This window comes from Bactrocera latifrons, unplaced genomic scaffold (assembly GCF_001853355.1).
Source record: "Bactrocera latifrons isolate USDA-ARS-PBARC rearing strain unplaced genomic scaffold, ASM185335v1 scaffold_0, whole genome shotgun sequence".
Taxonomy (NCBI): domain Eukaryota; kingdom Metazoa; phylum Arthropoda; class Insecta; order Diptera; family Tephritidae; genus Bactrocera; species Bactrocera latifrons.
In genome coordinates this window covers 4,571,942-4,592,305 of record NW_017534406.1, presented here as the reverse complement: position 1 = coordinate 4,592,305, position 20,364 = coordinate 4,571,942, and the positions used below count along the sequence as shown (strand labels likewise).

General features: G+C 34.4%; 1 protein-coding gene across 1 annotated transcript in view; it reads left to right on the top strand.

Moving 5' to 3' along the window:
* LOC108967236 overlaps nt 1-20,364 on the top strand; it is a 138,262-nt gene that overhangs the window by 7,848 nt on the left and 110,050 nt on the right. The window contains exon 3 of the mRNA XM_018930938.1: nt 8,700-8,756. Coding sequence (XP_018786483.1) covers nt 8,700-8,756 — 57 coding nt within the window. The remainder of the gene's footprint in view (nt 1-8,699; nt 8,757-20,364) is intronic.

Sequence of the window (20,364 nt, the reverse complement as noted above, 5' to 3'; positions counted from 1 at the left end):
AAAAAAATTCATGCTGCAACAAATCATGAATATTGAAAGAAAGAATGAGTATCAACTAAATTTTTGAGCGCCTTTCGTGTTTTTTTTTTTTTTTTTACTTCGGTACATTTTTCCCTTCACTCCCATGATTGTTGACTTTTTTGCATGTAAAATTCTTAAATGGGATTAAGAATCTCGTAGGGAGCAATAATGCTCTCATTGAATGTGGGATCGAAAAACTCACGATAAATCATGTCCAATGAGACCTGTTCACGGTACTATTTTTGGAAAAAAAAGTCAGCTTTACGACGAGTCGTGTAAGAACGCGTGTTATATGGACTAAAATTATTCGAATAAACTGACGAGAAATATCGAGCTCTCTTGCCATCCAAGACTTACCTTCAACCACTTCTTCCTTCACTTTTTTAATATTTACATCAGTTGAAGAGGTCGAATGTCGTCCAGAACGAGGCATGCCTTCATTTCTCGGCAGTCTGTAAAGGCTTTGTATAAATAATAGGCTTGTGTTTTTGATAAAATTGTATCACCGTAAGCCTTTTCCAACACAAAATCAGATGCTTAAAGTTTCTATTTCAGCCATATTTTCTCAGACAGAAAATGAAATAAAACTTTTATTGCAAATTTTAAGATAGGCTTTCACAGCATACTAACGGATTCTTAAGAAGTTTGAAACCAATCAAATGCTCGTAAAATTATCACATTCCGTAAAGCGTTTAAGAATTAAGCATTAAACCTAAATTCATCCACGTTAAATGTGAAAGTAGTGATGGGTCTTGGTTACAAATACAAACCTTTCTAATGGCTTGTGTCAGCATCTAATTCCAAAGTACTTATCCGCCATTCTCCGACAATTCCTTTTTGTGCTGCTAATGAAAGGCTGACGATTACAGCAATAAAAGCAACTAACTTCGTCACATTAACACCATTTGACAAGGAAAACAATTAATTATAAATTTATAATGCAAAGCCACTGGAAAAAGCCGTGGATAAACAAATATAAACTGTGTGAATACCAAAATGAATATAAATTCATAGAATAGTAAATAAAACAAGCTACGAACCGCTTTGGAAGGAGGATGATTGTGAAGCACAATATCTATTTGCAATACCAACAATAACATACTTTATTTAAATGGTTGGAAAGCTGTTGGGCAAATGTCATGCTTTGGTCGACAACGCAAAACGACTTCCATACAAAAAAGGGTTCACATATCTATAATATGTAAATTAAATTCATCTGCATACATGCGCGTATATGTTTGTATGTTTATAAATATTTCTGTAATTAACCTCTAGTAAAATAATCTGGTTTCGAACCACTAACTTAAAAATTAACTGCTACTTTTTACGTGCGTCAATTGTAAGATTTCGCTGAGAAAAATACTAGTCGCACAACTAGTTCTAATCAGACCAGAAAATTTTGCAAAGTTATTGAACAATTTTCAAATCCTGAAAAAATTAATAAATGGCTTAATTTCCAGTAGTTAAACCTCCCCAGGTTCGTGAAATATATTAAAGGAAAGGTGGTAACTAGTTATTCGGGGTCTAGCTAATGGTTACATGTGACAATCACATTTATTTAAAGGCTAAAATTGGTTTTCTTCATTAGAAATATTTTCTAACCCATGTTTTAAAATTTTTATGTATTTCATTTTATAGATCTGTCTAATTTGAACAGATGGCAACACTTATAAAAAATATTTTAAACTATAGGACTATTTTATTTGCCCCGTTATTGCAATAATTTATTTATCTTCTAAATTTTATTGAATTTAAAATTTTTAACCTGAAATAAATTTTTACTTTTCCAGTTTGTCTAAAGTGTTTCATATAGTGTAGATTTTCTTGGAATATTTTCAGTTATTTTAAAATATTTTATACGAATTTAAACAGGTGGCAACAATTAAAAAAAATATTTCAAGTTAAATGCCTCTTTTATTTTACCCACTTATTGCAATAATTTGTTTTTCCTATACATTTTATAAAATATAAAATACCAGAACGATGGCATCCCTCTTCAAATAATTTTTTATGGTGTAAGATTTTTAAAAGCGTCTTAGGTTGAGACACTTAGTGTAGATTGATTTAACTTAATAATTTTTTGGATTAATAAATTTTAAGATATAGCAACACTTTTCTTGGTACATATGGCAATCACATTTATTTAATTACTAAAATTAGTTCTATTCATTAGGAATATTTTTTCACACATCTTGGAATATTTCATTTTTTTTAATATTTCTGACTAATTTAAAAAGGTGGCAACACTTCTAAGAAATATTTTAAATTATAAGATTCTTTTATTCAAACCCAATATTGTAACAATTAATTTACTTTATATATTTTATAGAATTTAAAATTTAAACCCTGTGGCAACCCTCTCTAAAATTGTATTGCGCTGTAAGTTGTTTTAAGCATTTCAGTTTGATACACATAGTGGTGATTTAGAAATAATCTCAACCCTAAACCTCCTAAATTTGACACATACATATACATATTATAAATACATATATGTGACCTGGTCTACGGAAAGGGGGCTTATGTGTCAAAAAATCAATTTTCAATTTTTAGTTGATTCGGATGGAAGATGAGATGCTTTTTTTTAACAGCTGTTTCCCAGAAAACTAGTTTTCGCACGTTAGCTCCCTTTTCGTAGACCAGGTCACATGTATTTTTTGTTTTTAATTTGATTGAATTTAATTTTTTAATGAGTGGCATCCCTACTCAAATACTGCTTTCTTAAATCGTTTCATATTGAAGTTATTTAAATCCTAACAATTCCTTATCTTAAAAAATTTAAACAGGTGGCAACCCTGAACATTATTTCTGTTTACACCATCCGAGTAATATACGAAAAACTATATATTATTAAAAAAAATTCTTGAAAATGGTACAAGTGTGGTATTTCTCGGACCAGTCTTTTACTTCGAAAATTTTATCCCAGTATCAGTACAATCTCAGTTATCTATGTATATCATGCGCAAACTAATATTTCTCTGCTTCACCATGTGGTTATTTCCAATTTACATTGCTGGAAGTGTTCACAGGCGGCTGAATCGTTAAGTAAGCGCGCTTGTTGAAACTATTGTTTTTATTAAGTGTCGCATGATATAAATGCACATAAACACTTCAAGTGGCAACTTCAAGTGGCAACATCATGTGAATATGGGTTTTTTTTTATTTTGTTGCTCTAAAAGCATATGAAAGCGCCCAAAATAGATTTTATGCGCCGAGCAAGTGAGGACACATGCCCCAGTGAATAGTTTTTACATACAAACATATGTGCGAATGTGTGTGTGTGGAAAGGACTTTGCAAAAAAGTGTTACTGCCGGCATATTTGAATGAGTTAGGGTTTGCCGGCAGCCAGCAATTGAATAGCTTTAACCCTTTTTAGCTCGTACCCTTTTGCATGACATAAACATGTGTAGATGAAGCACAAGTTTTTGTCCGTAAAACCATACCAAAAGTCGTTGACATAGTGGTCCCCATAATTTAAAGCCTTTTAATCCTTTTTCTGTTTTGTGCAAAATATGTTATTATTCATAGATTTGTTCCTTTATATTGCATGTTACTTATGGCGACACTTTTCATTAATGACCATAAGCTTTGGGTGCTGAAGCGCAATTCATCAGTCAATGTAAACTCACACATATTTTTGAAAAATTCGTATTCATATTCAATATAATTAAGTTATAGACAACTAAATTAATATGGTGCACGTCCGCATTGTATTGATCTAAAATCTTATGCCTTTATCAGGGTGACAACGGCTAATTTTTTTTTTTTTTGTTGGAGTTACATACACATAATATGCTTTAGATGTTCGACAGAGCTTCTTTGTTTATCGTGATGTGCTATTTCCGATTCAGAATGACCCAAAAATCCTCTAAGAGGCGACAATTAAGGATTTTTAGAATAAGTTCCGTTTTTTTCCATAATTATTTCCAAGCTTTGTAAAAACATTTCCATTTAAGCTACTTAGGACTAATATTTTCACTAATATCAGAAGAATAGATTTCAGTCCAACTTTATGTTCTTAAAGAAAACTATTATATCCAAAATTATATAACTTACTTTTATAAAGTTTATGAGGAGATTTCGTAAGATAAAATTAATTTTTGTCACGAATGCTGTAATACTTTAAAATAATCAGAATATGTCGATGAAAGGTTCAAAGGTTCAAAAAGGCGCAGTTCCTTCCTATAGTAGTAGTTATGTATATATTTTACAAATGATTCTGGTTTGGTGTAACCATAACCATAAAATAGTAAGACTCTGCTGTCAGTTGTTAAAGTCAATTTGCTTCAGTTGACTCAAAACGGTTTCCCCGGAGCAGTCGTTTGAGTTTGCTGAATGGCCAGAAGTCTCACGGAGCATATATAAACTTGATTTTTGACCTGCTTTGAGGTGTTTTTATCGGTTCGGCTCACTTTTGCCATGGCGGTTTATCGCCAATAATAATATGTTTCAAGATATCCTGATAGTCGGAAATAACTGTTTCATAGACCCAACACGACGGTGTTTTTCGAAGAAACTGAGTGATTTTGGAATCAATCCTGCCTTCATTTTTCTTAGCCCCAATTAATCTTCCAAAAATGGTTTTCACTGATCTTTTGATATTCTAACGATACCAGTAAGATCTTTGACCGATTCCTTTATTTTATTGACTTTTTGATCATTAGTTGATGTTGATGGCCGTTCTGGGCGTGGTTCGTCGTCAACGCGTTCTCGATCCTCTTTGAATGACTTTATTTTATTTATTTTTTTATTTTATAATCATTTATACAATAAAATATTTATTATATAAATACATGAAATCGCAGCACTGGCTACTAAGCCTTCAGCCCTTTGAATAACTTGTACCAATCAAAAGCACTCGCTCGCGACAAACTATTATCACCGAAAGGTTTTTCTAACACTCTAAACGTTTCGGCACCAGCGTTAAGCTTTTGAAACAACCGAAACAATTCTTGGTCCCTTCATCACGACACTGTACCATGCCATACTGCATTAGTTCTTGGCGACTTTTTTGCAAAAACTCGACTCATATCTTCCGCAAGCATCGTATTCGCCTGATTTGGCTGATTGAGTAGATAAAAACAGAATAGAAACAAGTCTTGAAAGTTGTACCAGGAAAATAATATTCCAATAGTTACGAGGTATGGGAAAAGTGCATTTTGTCAGGATAAAATATATTTTGAAAAATAAATTAGCAATTTAAATTTTATAAACAAATTCATCTTACTTTTCGATCACAGGTCAATATACGAGTTATCTAAATGTTAATTAGTGATATCTATATGTTTATATTAATGGTTATATGATTTGGCTAAAAAAAAATGGGTCCATTTGAACAGGACCTTCAATAGCTTAACTCCATACATATAACACTGTGTTTTCTTTCTAATACGAATCAACGTAATGTGAGATCAAAAATAAACAATTTAGATAACCGACCACTTTCTAATCTCTTACAAAGAATTCATATATTTAGAGCTGAAAAGGATAATCAGCGCAGCTAGGACAGATAGTGGACCATTAACTTGCTTAATAGGAAGTATAGGACGTGCTGAAATCCGATTTTCTTAGTTGTTGGCACTAAATTTCCACAAATGCCTGACCTTGAATATTCTATTTGCTTTGAATTCTAACTGTACGAGTTTATTATTCGACTGAATCGGAAAGAATGAAGGATACTCATCAATTCTCGCAACAGCCGGGTCTACGTTACCAGAATTGATTAGGATTTTATGAGGACACTTTATATACATTCATACATATATACATATATTATATTGGGTAGTCGAAAAAGTCTTTTCGTATTTCTACTCAACCTTCAACTTATTTTTATATATACTTATTTATACTTCTTCCTCCCTTTTTTATACAAAAATTTCAAAATATGTATAGCAAACTTTTCCATTATGTTTACTAATTTTTGAACAGCTGTAACTTTTTTTAAATTTTTGTGAATTTTTGGTTAAATGAAGCTTAAAGCCTCATCTTTCCAACTCTATATGGTATGACACAATGTGATTGGTAGCACTGGAGATATACGACTGCAACGACATCTATTGACATAATATGAAAATACTTTTTCGACTATCCAATATATAAACTTTGATTTGACTTATATATTTTATTTTATAAGGGTTAATATTTTGAGATAAATAAATAAACTAAAATATGACTTTTCAATACTTCATTCTTTGTTGCATTCTATTTTCATAACGCTTTAATAAAAAAGGCGTTGAAATGCAATCATCGGCACTTAAATCAATAAATTTTTTGATTTCCATATTAAATTAAAATTTTTTTTGTCAAGTCTGCATTTACATACAAAATCACCATATGTATAAAATAATCGACAATGGCAATACGCCTGTGCGCTGCAACATATTTATTTGCTCATAAATAAATCATTGCCACGATTAAAAGGTCGTCAATACAACATGTGACAGTTGAAAAAAAGCATGCACGAACATTACACTTGTCGCTGAGTTTTAAAGCGTATGCTGAACGGTGGCTCACTGTTCCAATCGATGAGACTCGTTGGCGCCGCGCCGCTTTTGAATATGAATTTAAAACATCAACATCTGCAATTGACAAATCGAATTTCCGCAGCGAACGCCATTCTAATGCACAACAAAATTTGTATTATGTTTGCAAAGTTACAAAAGGAATTTCAGCGGAATTTTTAAAGATGTTATTTTTACGCATATTTGAAAGATAATGATTTCAAACAGGTTCAAGACTTCAAACACGTTAAAGTCATTTAAATTATCTTCTTAGGAATTTATAAATCACTCGGCGATAACTTTCCAGCGACCATTCCTTGAGATGAGCTAACAAAATTTAAAGTGTCGGTAAAACTGATTCATTATTTTACGCTTATCTAATTTTTTTCGATTTTGTTGATGTTTTCGTTTATCCTAGCTTATTCGAAAATCATTACATTCAATGCCTTGGGTCCTAAATGGGTCGACAGTTTTGTTTGTATATCATAAATTAAGTCCCCTAAGAGGGGAGTGATCCATTCCCTCATTTGAGCAATATTTATAAATTCCAGAATCCGAGAAAATCACCATATGTATTCTGGAAATTAATAACTTCAACAAAACTTAATATCCCATTCTACCAAGCCAAGGAGCTCAAAATTTGTGTATACTCATTTCATGAAAATTTGTGCTTAAAACAGATAAATTGTCGCGAAATCTTGACCTAGTCCCTATATAACTAATATCAGGCTTTTCGAACATCTGACTGACTTTTACGCAATATAACTGATTTTTTAGTATGTGGCAAGTTAATAGTATGTGGTATTGGGAAGAATAGAAAAAATCGGCTTGATATTACTCCAACTCTCTTATACTATATACATATAACAACTTTCATTTTGTTGTTTTGTTATAAATAGAATATACAAAATTGCTTGGATTTTGATCCTCCGTTCAACACCTTAAAGCATTTCCCAGGCTTTGATCCGCACAAGTTGCAAGAATATAAAATGTTCGGTCGCACCCGAACTTAGTTCTTCTTTACTTGTTAATTTTAATTTTTACTCATTGTTAAATTTTTTTTTTTGGTTTCCTAATACCATGGACACCAGTGTTTTGTCCCATAAGAAAGTAGTCTCATTTCCAGAAGTGTTAATAAACGATGCTAAGCACAACAGTCTAACAGAAAATGTTAATCAACAGTGATAGTCACAGCAATAATATGACTGCGCAGCTTTAAAAATGTGCAGCTACAATTATGAGAGCATATGCCGTACTCTCGGCTAATACAATTTCCATCTACGCGAACGCTTAGCAAAAAGGAACTATAAACAATGGCGGCGGAAATAGGGGGAGGCAATTGATGATAATCGCTCTTGAGAATAACAATGACATCTATTGGCAGCTAGAAGTACCTTACAGCAATTCAGTGGACACTGAACTATTTTGTTCTTTAATTTGTAGAGTTCGGTAGGTGCCAAATAAAAGTTTATATATTTAAAATTGTTATTGGATAATTAAAAATCATTTTTGTTAGCGAAATGTTATGCAACATTGAATATTTTAGCTCTTAATAAGCAAATAATAACAGCTGTGCATAAGATAATTTCAACGAGTAATGTGTGCGCCATCTGTTGGCACGTTCATGAATGACAGTAGAATATCATAAATTCAATTGAAAGCAATGCGCTTGAGGCAAACTAATTAAAAAGGCAGTATTTTTCAAAAGATTCAGAGTTCTGGCATATAATTTGAATATACATATCTCTTCCACAGCTTTGTAATTTAAAAATATTGATGAACTCTGTAGTTTTAGGCGATCTACTACAGTATCTACAAAGGCCACTCGTTTTTAATATCCGCCATTTCGAACATTCGTTTCCCTATATCTCCTTCGCGTAAGTGACATTTGCAGCAGCTCGGAGAAAGCAAAATTAGTTTAGGAATTAAAGCTGCAATTACATAAGTTTTAGTTGAATTACGTTGAAATTCATGAATTTTATCGTTTTAATGTAAAAAAGTAATCGGGCGTTGCTATTTGTGTGGTAAAAATGAAAGTGAAAATCAGTGAGTGCAAAAGCTGAGCGCTAAGCGTCGGCGCAAGCAGAGCTCTGCCAGTGGATGTGCATAAAATGTTATGTTAATGTCAATTATGTTATGTTAATGTAAATAAAGTGTCAGAAGTAGAGAAAATAGTTTAGAGTAGGGAAGTGTGCCAATTTATTGCAGAAAATGCGAAACGACGTAAAATAAAGGAGGTAAGTGCTTATAAAATATTTATTCTATATTTACATATGTAGAAATGTGCCTTTTATTGGCAATTTATTGCACATTTATTAAAAATTAATTAATTTTATCTTAAATATATACATACATTCACATGAACATATGCATATGTCGTTATACAATTTAAACGATTGGTTGCCACTGTAGCAATCAATATCCTCATAGCTGCCAACAGACGTCGTACTACTTTTATCAGTGAACATCTTTGAATATCTATTCTAATTTTTGTCTCTATTGCGTCTAGTTCCTGTGTACTTTTTTGAACAGTCGAGTGTAACAGAGAAGGTGATTGTTCTCTGTGCGTAAAATCCGAAATATGTAAATCAGTTGCGCAGTCATATTACTTCTGTTGCTCTTTGCTGTTACCCACATTCACTTTATTCTGTAATTAACATGGAGTGCTAACATTCGATGCTATGCATTAGCAGAGTACTAGAGAACTTGCATGCATTTAATTATTTATAAATAGAAATACATTATCAGCTTGTACAGTCGCGTTCATAATAAATGAACCGTAATTGAAAAATTTTCTAATTTTGAATAAATAAAGATAAAATAAAATATAAATTTAAAATAATTAAAAAAATATAAAAATAAATTTTCGCATATTAAATAATATTTTAATTATAAATAAATTGTAAAATAATAAGAAAAATATTTATTAATTACCTTTATATACACAACTGTGTTCGAAATAATAGCAGTGGCTTGAAGAGCACCTGCATTGATCAGTCGAAAAATTACCCAACATACTGTGGTTCGATGAAACAAAAATGGTTTTATTTGATTCCCTAGGATGCCGACAACATGCATTTATTTAAAGAAGAACTTTATCTTATTCTTTAAAGAAATCATATTTCTTTAGGCTTAAATTTCAGCGAATTAAATACAATAATAATAATCCATAATAAAAATCAATTACACGATTTTTTGCTTCATTGGAATTCTGGGTTACGCCACTGCTATTATTTCGAACACAGTGGTATATAGATTGATTACATTACGATCTGGGAACGGGATTTGGTGGGAGAGAGCTTGTGCTTAAATTTTGAAGACTTAAAAATATGGCAAGGAAAGAAAAGATTTAGAACTTTTGTTTACAGACTTTTTCAACGTTACCTCAAATTTTATTTAAATTCAAGTATCAAAGTTTTTGGATCTTTGTTTTTAACTTAACAAAAGAAAAAATAAATAAAATCGTTCACGAGAGAGGGATCATTTTCTTTCACTGGATAAAATAACCTTTTTATGTCCCAAACACACCGTATATTTGTATATTCTCTCTTTCTTCACCTAAAGGTTGTACGTATCACCTAAAGTTACGCGAGGTACATATAGGTTATGTATGTGTATACATATAAATTATTTGGATGACGAGAAAAGTAGAAATTTAGTTGACTGTTTGTCTGTCTGTCCCTCCGTCCGTCCGTTCGTTCGTTCGTTGGTGCAAACTGTAACTTGAGTAAAAATTGAGATACCTTGATGAAACTGAGTTTGTAGATGGGAGTAATCGCACCACTGCTACAAAATTAGTATCTAGGTACCGAATATTTGGACTCCAATATCTATAGTTGACTTTTCGCTCCAATTTATCATTTTTTGCCAGTACGTGAAGAAAGTCCCCCACTATGATTCGTGTAATTTGCAAATCCGATGATGTCATCAGACCCAGACAAATCAGAGTAAAAAAGTCTAAGAAGAATATGATAATCTGTTTCCGACTCTATGCTATAATTTAGAAACCTTTATACTTGAACACGTTTATTGGATTTAAGCTCGCATCATTAACACCGCTCCAGAGGCAGTGTGTAGGTTGATGGCAGTCAGTTGGAGTTTACCCTTTCTGTGCATTGACTGAATAGAGTTGTAAGCTGTGTTCCACAACTTCGTTGCCAACTAACATACAATTAATCATTCTTCTATCAGTTTCAGATTTTGAATTTTTGCTCTCTTCTTTGCCTTATGATTTGGCTTACATTTCCTTCTATATATACACACTTCTTTCATTCATTTATTCCCACACACATTTTTGGCCGTTAAATTTTGCGCATTTTTTAGGAAACTTTGTTCTTTTGCAATTCTTGCTTTTGGAAGCGTTGCGTAGAATTTGCATATATCAAATGCACCGAATGCACACGATAAGATACACAAAGTGCGCATATTTCTTTGCAAATAATCGTCTCAGCAAAAATGCACTCCGAAATGATGTGGCAGAGTCAGGGGCAGCGGAACATTAAAGCAAAAAACGGAAGACATTTAAGGCAATTGTTGCAAGGAAATGGAGTGAAATTAAGAACGAAAGTGCGAATCGAGTGTATCATTATGAGAGCAAACACATATAGTATGTATATTCACTGAAATATGTACTGCTATCTATCATACATATTCACTGAAATATGTGCTGTTATCTAATATGCTAATAAAGCAAAATGGAAACTACTTTAACAAGAAACTATTACAGGTTTTTACTTGAGTTCAAGCAAGTACCATATGATCAAATTTGAGACGGACTGACAAAATAGCTACATGTTCCCGAATTGTAATATAAATCTGTATTTCTGTTCTGGAGGAAATACAAACATACCTCCACTTACCCCAGTTTTTCACAGAATTGTTATTTCGGTTAAGGCTGGGTTGACCTTCAGTGCTGATTTTTTCGTTTCCGCCAAATTTTTTTGGACGCATTTACTAGATTATGGGACAATTTCGAGGTCATGTCATGTATGAATGTGAGATCATAAGCTACGTTATCAAGCATATCTTTTGCGGCCTCTATTCGATTTCGCTTTTGCCAAAGATTCTGGTCTTTTAATAAGAGTCTAGTATTAGCACGCTTCGTATCCAAAACATTGACCAATATGTGCTGAGGCGATTCATAGATTTTCAAGAATATTTATTTAACTGTTTTGGTATTAACTTCATTAACTTCAACAGCGGCGAATGACAATCACGGGATGCTTTGTGCCACTCAAATACTTATGCTCTTGCTAAAGTAGTTTTCCTGTCCTGATCCTGTCTGCTTGATTCAATTAGAAACAAAAAAATTCCATGCAAACTCGTTGTTCAACTGTTTTCTATGGTTACAGTCACTTTACACGTGTCTTTCATAATAGTCTAATTAAGCTCTTTTTTGAAGTCTCATTTTTAATGAGGCAATACGTTTTTAGTCGAAGTAGGTTATTTAGTAGGTTTATTAATTACTGTTCTTTAATTTATCATCATTTCCGTTTGTCATTTCATAATGAAAAGACTCCAGAACAACGTGTGGGAACTGTGCAAATTTAATACTAAAATCGGAGAAATATTCGGGCGCCATAATCGCCCATAAGAGCACCACGTTTACTATCGTGGATAATGTATTATCAGTATCCGTCGAACATTGCGCACAGAAGACATTGTTGTTGCCGGGATTACAATTCCAATACCTGCAGGGATTGAATTTAATGGCGATTTAACACCGCATGTACTACTTTTTGAGTTATTATTTGAAGTCGTTTGTCTATGTACTTTGGATTCGGCGGGTTAATTCTAATATACGGCTCTCAAAAATTAGTCGAAAATAGGACCTATCGACTGGTACTTATTAGAGTTGGCTGGTATAGTACCTTGCCCGAAATCATTTCTAAAACATAATGTCAAACCCTTATTTGCATAATAAAGATAATATATGGGTCATAACATTAAATTGTATGCCTTATATCTTCTTGAAAACCACATGTCTAAAAACATACCGTTTATTATCGGGTGCTCCTTGTCTGTTTACCGAGCTATCCGCATCATTATTGATGAATGGTATTTGAACGACAAAGCGCCTTCATATTAAATTTAGTCGAGTCAAGCGAATAATTTTCTCATACTTTAATGATTTTTCTGAAATAATAAGTAATAAAAACGTATTGAATTGAAGATAATCCACGCAAATCTTTCTTACCAGCCATCCCTGATGTTCTAAATAGGATCTACATCAGGAGAACAAGCTGGCCATTTCAAAAGATCGATACTTTTACGTTGTGTTTTCGTTGACCCTCTCGTATGGTCTCGGTTCCTGCCTTGTCTTGTTGAAAAGAGAAATATTTGTGCGAATGACTGTGTATGTAAAGTAGCAGATTAGCTTCTAATTCGGAACTATTCATTTGGCAAGAAGGGAATACCAAATTGTGCTTTGAAATCTATAGCGACTCTTTTCGTAAGTCTTTCCAGACAGCTGTCTGTTCTCATCGGACAAAATCACCTAGGACCAATAGTAAAGCTTTTTTTGTAAGTTTTGCCGCAACCGTATTATTCAAAATTAAATTTTTCTTAATCTTACCAAAAGCCAGTCTTTATTTTTGTAATTTCATTCAAAACTAAGATAAGAGTCTTTATGGTGTGATTTCAAGAGAGGCGTGTTTTGTACTTGCTAACGTACAATGTTAGGATTTCGTTTCAACGCCAACCACATTGTTGAAACAGATCACAAATTTGGTTCTCTGTTTTGTTTTTCCTTTCTTCTATTTGATAGAATATTATTTCCCAGTTTGATATTTCCTTGTTTCTGTTTGATAATTGTCAACAAGTTTCTCCTTCTTCTCGCGTGTTATTTTTTCGACCAGAATTAGTTCTCTGGCCATAACTTCCTTACCAACACCATTATAGCTCCTTTCCTTTTTATCGAGAAGTATGCTTTTGTGTGTCATTCTTGGATTAGCTAACGTAATTTAATAAAATTAATTTATAATTCTAAGTAGGACTGAACGGAACGGAACTGTTCCCACGACAATCGAGTCTATGTACGTACATATATGGAACGAACGCAGGTTTTTATTTGCCCAAAGACTGTAAACTCTTCAGCATGTTTTTTGCTACTGTAGCTGCAAAAAACACACATCAACAATAACAGAGACATTACCTGAGCGATTCATCCACTCGTCATAATTATATCAATATTTTACAAACAAACATTAAGTGATCAAAGTTATGCCGAGTGTACCTATGCTTATAATACATATGCAAAAGTATACAAATTCATTTTATTCATTCATCAATTTGTGTACACATATGCTCATGTTTACTTCCAATCCCACTAAAAATAATTTGTACTCAATATTTTGCCTCAGCTTTTGGTAATGGTTAATGCCACAAAGAAATGACTCAACCAGCAAGCTTTTATACATTTTCAGCGTAAGAAGTATCGATTTTTTAATTCAGTCGCTACTTGCAGTCATAGGCTTCTCCCATTTAAGCATGTTACTGGATATATGTACATACAGTGTATATTAATTGTACATTAATTGTGGTTCTAAAATAATCAAATTAAAAATCCTTGACAGTACTAATTTTTCAAATGACTACTAAACGGTCCATGGCTTCATATAGAAATTAGAAATGTATATACATTCTTCAATATAGGGGTCATCCTAATTCATAAATTTTTACTTAAAATTACCTACTATTTAAACCTTATCTACAAAAAGAGTTTCATTTAGTTTCTCGAATATTCATAGACAAGTTAAGAGTTTGTTTCTTATACTAGTTGCGGCTAGTTTCACGAGAATATTTGATCTTTCCAACATTCTAAACTAGGAATTAAAGGAATGTTGTGAGAAATTCAAAACTCTTACTTTTCGACTTAGCAGTCTGAAGTCATTCATGAAGAGTGATGAAATTTCATTCAATTGTATAAATTAAAGTAAGTTGTAGATGTTGATAGTTACTCGAGATCATAACTATGATGGACGCATCAGTAACTTTCCAATAAGAACTCGGAGAACGATACAAAATTCATATAAACTCTCTTGAGCATATAAATGGAACCATAAGGTTATATAACTGTTTCGAGCTGGCCCGGAATTAGTACTTATTTGACGGAAAACTGGGAATTGACATGTCGTAAGGCACAATTATGTATAAAATAACGGTTTTTTGCATGTATAGTACATGGGTACTAGCCAGTAGGATAGAGAGTGGAGTAGTTCAGCTTATAACTATTAGCAGAGTAGTTGATAACTAGTTGTAAATTACTTTATGTTTAGTTGTTTTCACTGCACTGCAGTTCAGTATGAGTACGTAATTTGAATACAAATACTTATTCTTCTATTCGAACTTGCCACACCATATGCACATGCCTAAAGCTTTGCCTAACGCTGCCTCCACCACCACATTTCGTGGCGATGATCTTAAGGTGAACCGGTTTCTGCACCACCAAAACGTCACTCGCAATGGCTATACTATATGGCCTGCTTGTATTGCCTGTATTCTTATTGTGCATGCAGCCGCTCGCTCCCAGCTGTCAGCTGCTTGCTATTGTTATAATTGTTGTTGCTTAGTAGTACTTCTTATATTGTACATGTACATACATATATTACTCGCCATTTGCGGCTCTTCTTTTGCACATTATTATTTGTTGGGTTTTGTTTTGCTTTTGTTTCTACACTCGCCTGCCTGTTCAGTTTGAGTATGACGCAGCGCAGTTGGGGGGGCAATGCATTAAATACGTAGTTACATACATTTTTCATTGAGGCCAGCTTTTGCTTGTTATTCACGGATGCTTTTTCGTTGCCGTACTCGTATAAATTACACTTCCAATGCCAATATTGATGGCGGTTCAGATCCTCCCAGTTGAAAAGGTTGGTCACATCCCTTAATTGTGGCAAATGTATACTTTGAATAAGCAAACATAAAAAACGCATACGCATATACAACAAAAACGCAAAAGCAAAAAAATGAATCCAGCAAAATAAGAATCTATGGTGAAAACTGTAAAAACAACTTCAATGATCACTTTCTATCTCAGAAGAAGCGATTTGAAAAGTTAAGAAAAAATTCTCTCAATTTTCGTCGAGGGGTTTATTGATAAGATACTGTGGAGGTCATTGTGATCGCCTTTTTTGTTGCAGTTAACGAGTTTAATATATACATACATATGTATATAAATAAATGCGTATATCTACTACATTCATCACTTGAAATTAGGAAATAGGGTTTATATTACTGTTATACAAACATGGTGCTCAAACATACAGAGTTTTGGAAAAAGCCTTCGGAGATAATTGTTTGCCGCGAGTAGGCGTTTTTGATTGGTACAAAATCTTTAAAGAGCGTCGAGAATGAGTTACCGGAGAACCACGTCCAGGCCGGCCATCAACATCAACCCGTCGATTAAATTAAGGAATATATGCTTGAAAACTGACGATTAACTGTCAGAGATTTTATTGGCATCGTTGGAATATCGGTAGGATCAGAAAAAATTTTGAAAGATCATTTCGGCTTGAGAAAACTGAAATTGACAAAAGATCCCTAAATTTTTTCGAAAAATAGAATCGCGTTAACGTCTGTGAAACAATGTCTGCGATGCTGGTAGATGTCATGAAGCGATTTACTACTAGCGACGAGTTTCGGATCTACGCTTACGACCCGAAAACAAACAAGCAATCGGCCGAATATCGGGGCAAAGGTGACTAAATCAAGGTTTTTGTCAACTATCGAATTGCGATGCACTTCGAATTCCGTCGGACCGGCCAAATTGTCGACGCGGAATACTATTACAGTGTTATGCACCGTGTCCGCAAAGCTATTCGTAAAAAGAGGTCAGATAACTCATGGTTTTTGCACCACTGCATTGATTTTAAGTGAGTTTTTTTTTTTTTGCCAAATTTTCAACCAAACGACCACTGCGGGGAAACCGTTTTGAGTTAATTGAAGATCGACTTTCGAGGATTGGAAAAAACGTTGGCTCAAGTGTATTGGAGCCCAGGTGATTTCTGTGAGAGGGACGACATAGATTTCGAAGAACAAATTGGGCATTGTAAAATTATGAACCAACTTACTTTGTTTTCTCATAGTATTACGTCGATGGCCAAATTGCAATTAAAGCAGTAATCGCACATTGCTTTGCATCGGAGAATGTCCTTTGAAGCAGGGAAGAAATATAGTGGAGTCCGGAAAGCGGCTGCTATATACTGGGTTTCAAGCCACAAGGTCGTTACCGGTTACTAAAATTTATACATTTCCGATAGGGCTGTCAAACGAATCAGGGTGATATGGAATGGGAGCGGGAAGAAAACCGGCAAGCTTTCTACTAATACGGTCTCGAGAGGATTGCAAGGCGTGTGCTGGCATATTGATTGGTTTCAACTTAATGGCATCGCATGCGAGTCATGGGCATTTTTAATCGCTGATACATGTAAACAGTGCAAGGAAGTAGTAGTAGAGACACTTGAACACTTCCCCTGCTTCTGTCCAACCTTCTCTAGAAATCGGCTCGGATATCTAGGAGCTTCGTGGTTCAAAGGACTGTATCAGCCCTATCAAGTATCTGTATCAAGTATCTATTAAACTACGCAGAAAGCATTGACGTGTTGCACTACATAAATTTCAGTTCATATTAATGATGAATGACGTGACAACCAGCCAGTGTAACACAATTAGGTAACCAACAGAAACTTCAACGACACTCAGAAGATCAAACTGGCTCCCAGTTTTATCGACGCTTTCTCTATCCTTTATCCTGCCTCAATAGAAGTGAAAGTGTTATAGTTATTACTATTACCAGCCAATTGTTTTTTTAAAGTGATATAAATACAGATTTTAAAGCAGTAGTACATGTGTAACCCACATAAGATATGTCCTTGACATTATGGCAGGTTGAAATATGAAAGTGGAGAGCTCATTAGATAATTAGTTTTACTCGACAGTTAAAACTTTCAAGTTGTACACTATTTCTTTCGTCGTCATAGATGAAATGTTAAGTTGTACGAGATTTCCAGTGGCATCAATATAGTTAAATGAAGAAATGTAATACCTGAGCTCATCAGTGAGAAATGTTCTTTGAACGGATGCAGAGTTTCCAGCTATAGAAGTATTCAATCTTCTACTAATTCTTCTTCTTCTTCTTGATTGGCGTAGACACCGCTTACTCGATTATAGCCGAGTTTACAACAGCGCGCCAGTCGTTTCTTCTTTTCGGGTACTGCGTCGAATACTTTCAGAGCTGGAGTGTTTTCGTCCATCCGGACAACATGACCTAGCCAACGTAGCCGCTGTCTTTTAATTCGCTGAACCATGTCAATGTCGTCGTATATCTCGTACAGCTCATCGTTCCATCGAATGCGACATTCGCCGTGGCCAACGCGCAAAGGACCATAAATCTTTCGCAGAACTTTTCTCTCGAAAACTCGCAAMGTCGRMTCATCMGTTGTTGWCATCGTCCAAGCCTCTGCACCATATAGCAGGACGGGWATTATGAGTGACTTATAGAGTTTGGTTTTTGTTTGTCGAGAGAGGACTTTGCTTCTCAATTGCCTACTCAGTCCGCAGTAGCACCTGTTGGCAAGAGTTATCCTGCGTTTGATTTCTAGGCTGACATTGTTGGTGGTGTTTACGCTGGTTCCAAGATAGACGAAATTATCTACAACTTCAAAGCTATGACTGTCAACGGTGACGTGAGTGCCAAGTCGCGAGTGCGAAGACTGTTTGTTTGATGACAGGAGATATTTCGTCTTGCCCTCGTTCACTGCCAGACCCATTTGTGTTGCTTCCTTTTCCAGTCTGGAGAAAGCAGAACTAACGGTGCGGGTGTTGAGGCCAATGATATCAATATCATCGGTATACGCCAGCAGCTGTACACTCTTATAGAAGATGGTACCTTCTCTATTTAGTTCTGCAGCTCGAACTATTTTCTCCAGAAGCAGGTTGAAAAAGTCGCACGATAAGGAATCGCCTTGTCTGAAACCTTGTTTGGTATCGAACGGCTCGGAGAGGTCCTTCCTTCTACTAATTGGGGGATGAAAATAGCAATCTGCAGTTGAAGGATTAAGTGTAACTCGTTTAAAATTTTTTAGGCGGCTATATCACCAGTATAAAATAAGAAAATAAGACAAAATTTCGATTGAGAAATTTCCGATTTTATCCTGATAACATTTTTATTTCTATTGCTGAGAATGATTAGTCGTGATACCATTATAACGATTTGCATCGGTTTTTATATCGGTTTATTTATTTTAGAGAGCACTGCACGTTGTTATCGCTTCCTTGTACGCTGATATTGCGTCCGGTGCTTGAGCCGATTTCAAGTAATGTATTTCTCCAATAAAAAAACATACGATAACCAACTTTCGAACGATGGAAGTTGTGCTGAAAGACTTTTGCTTCTCTGTAGTTCTTGTTCTCGGGCATAGTGTCTATCTATATCGGCATCGACTATGTTGAAATAAGTTCTGCAATAGTTTTGAAAAAAGCTTCAGCGCAATATGAAAAAGTGCACAAAATCTTTCCTCTTTGCCACACAAAGAGTCTTTCATTTGCTTATCAGATAAACACTTTCATTTAAGCTAGCTTTGTATTCCCAAAGGGTCGTTTGTACGATTATGCATGGCTTTATAAATGAACTAAATTTTGTAAAGTGAAAATTTCATTTAATTTTAACCGCAACACATCCATATGCATGTATATGCCATCGTACACATTAACATATGAGATAAAAGGCTCAGTCATTGTGCAAACAATAAAATGGAATATGTATTTTCAATGTAGTCTCCTCGGTCAACTTACATTTTAATCTTGTTAGCGTGCTCTCGCTGCACTCCATATACAAACATGTCATTCCCTTTGACCTCAACATATGTACTATATCTACCACATGTAGTCATGTGTTGCATATTTGTGTGTGTGTGTGTGTGTGCTTGCTTGCTTGCTTATTTCGAATCAAGCCCCATCTTCCATAGCCTCTCCGGTGGTTAAACGACAAGTGACTGCTGTTTATATGCGATTTGTGGCCTTAAGCTCTATTTATACAGCTCTCCTAGTGGATACAAATATATACATATGTATGTGTGTGTGCGTGTATAAGTGTATCTGCTTATGCAGTTTGTTTATTCTGGTTGTTGATGCTTGTAATGGTTGTCGTTGCAATGTTTCTAAAATATATCCATCTACTCGTTAGGGTCCCCGCTTTGTTCGCAGTCGAATTGTTTGCGTTTCTATTATTTTTGACCATGCTAAAGCCTTGGTTGCATTTGCAGAGCTAAGTTCAGTTTGGTCATACGAATTGTCCACTTTCGTGCATTGCCACAACAAACACTCACACATTCATACTAGTTGTGCTATGCATTTATCGAAGTATTAAGCGGTAAATATAGAAATGCATATGTGTATGTTTTCCTCTATATAGGTAGGTCTATTGCATGTTTATTGTTGATGCCCTTGTTAATATTTGCAAAGCCAATATTTACTGGTTTATTTACTATGTACATATGTATGAAAAGCATATTTCTGTGGTCATATCGACTACCGTAGTGCTTGGGCCGTGGCTTGTTTACATTTTGAAAAGATTACAGCCAGATTTGCTTACAAATAACTCGCTTTATCTGCTTGATTTCTGCTACAACATTAAGTTTCCGGAATAATTTGAACGCGTTAATTGACGTTAGCAATATAGGTGGGGTTATAGTTGGCTCGGAAATTAATTACGAGGAATTTTTAACCGCAAAATCTGAAAAACTAATCACACGTACCTTATAGCAAGACGCGCTTGAACTGCATCACCACATTTGGTATATAGGTAGGTAGGTAATGTGGCTGTCTGACTGCGCACGTAGGCTTTTA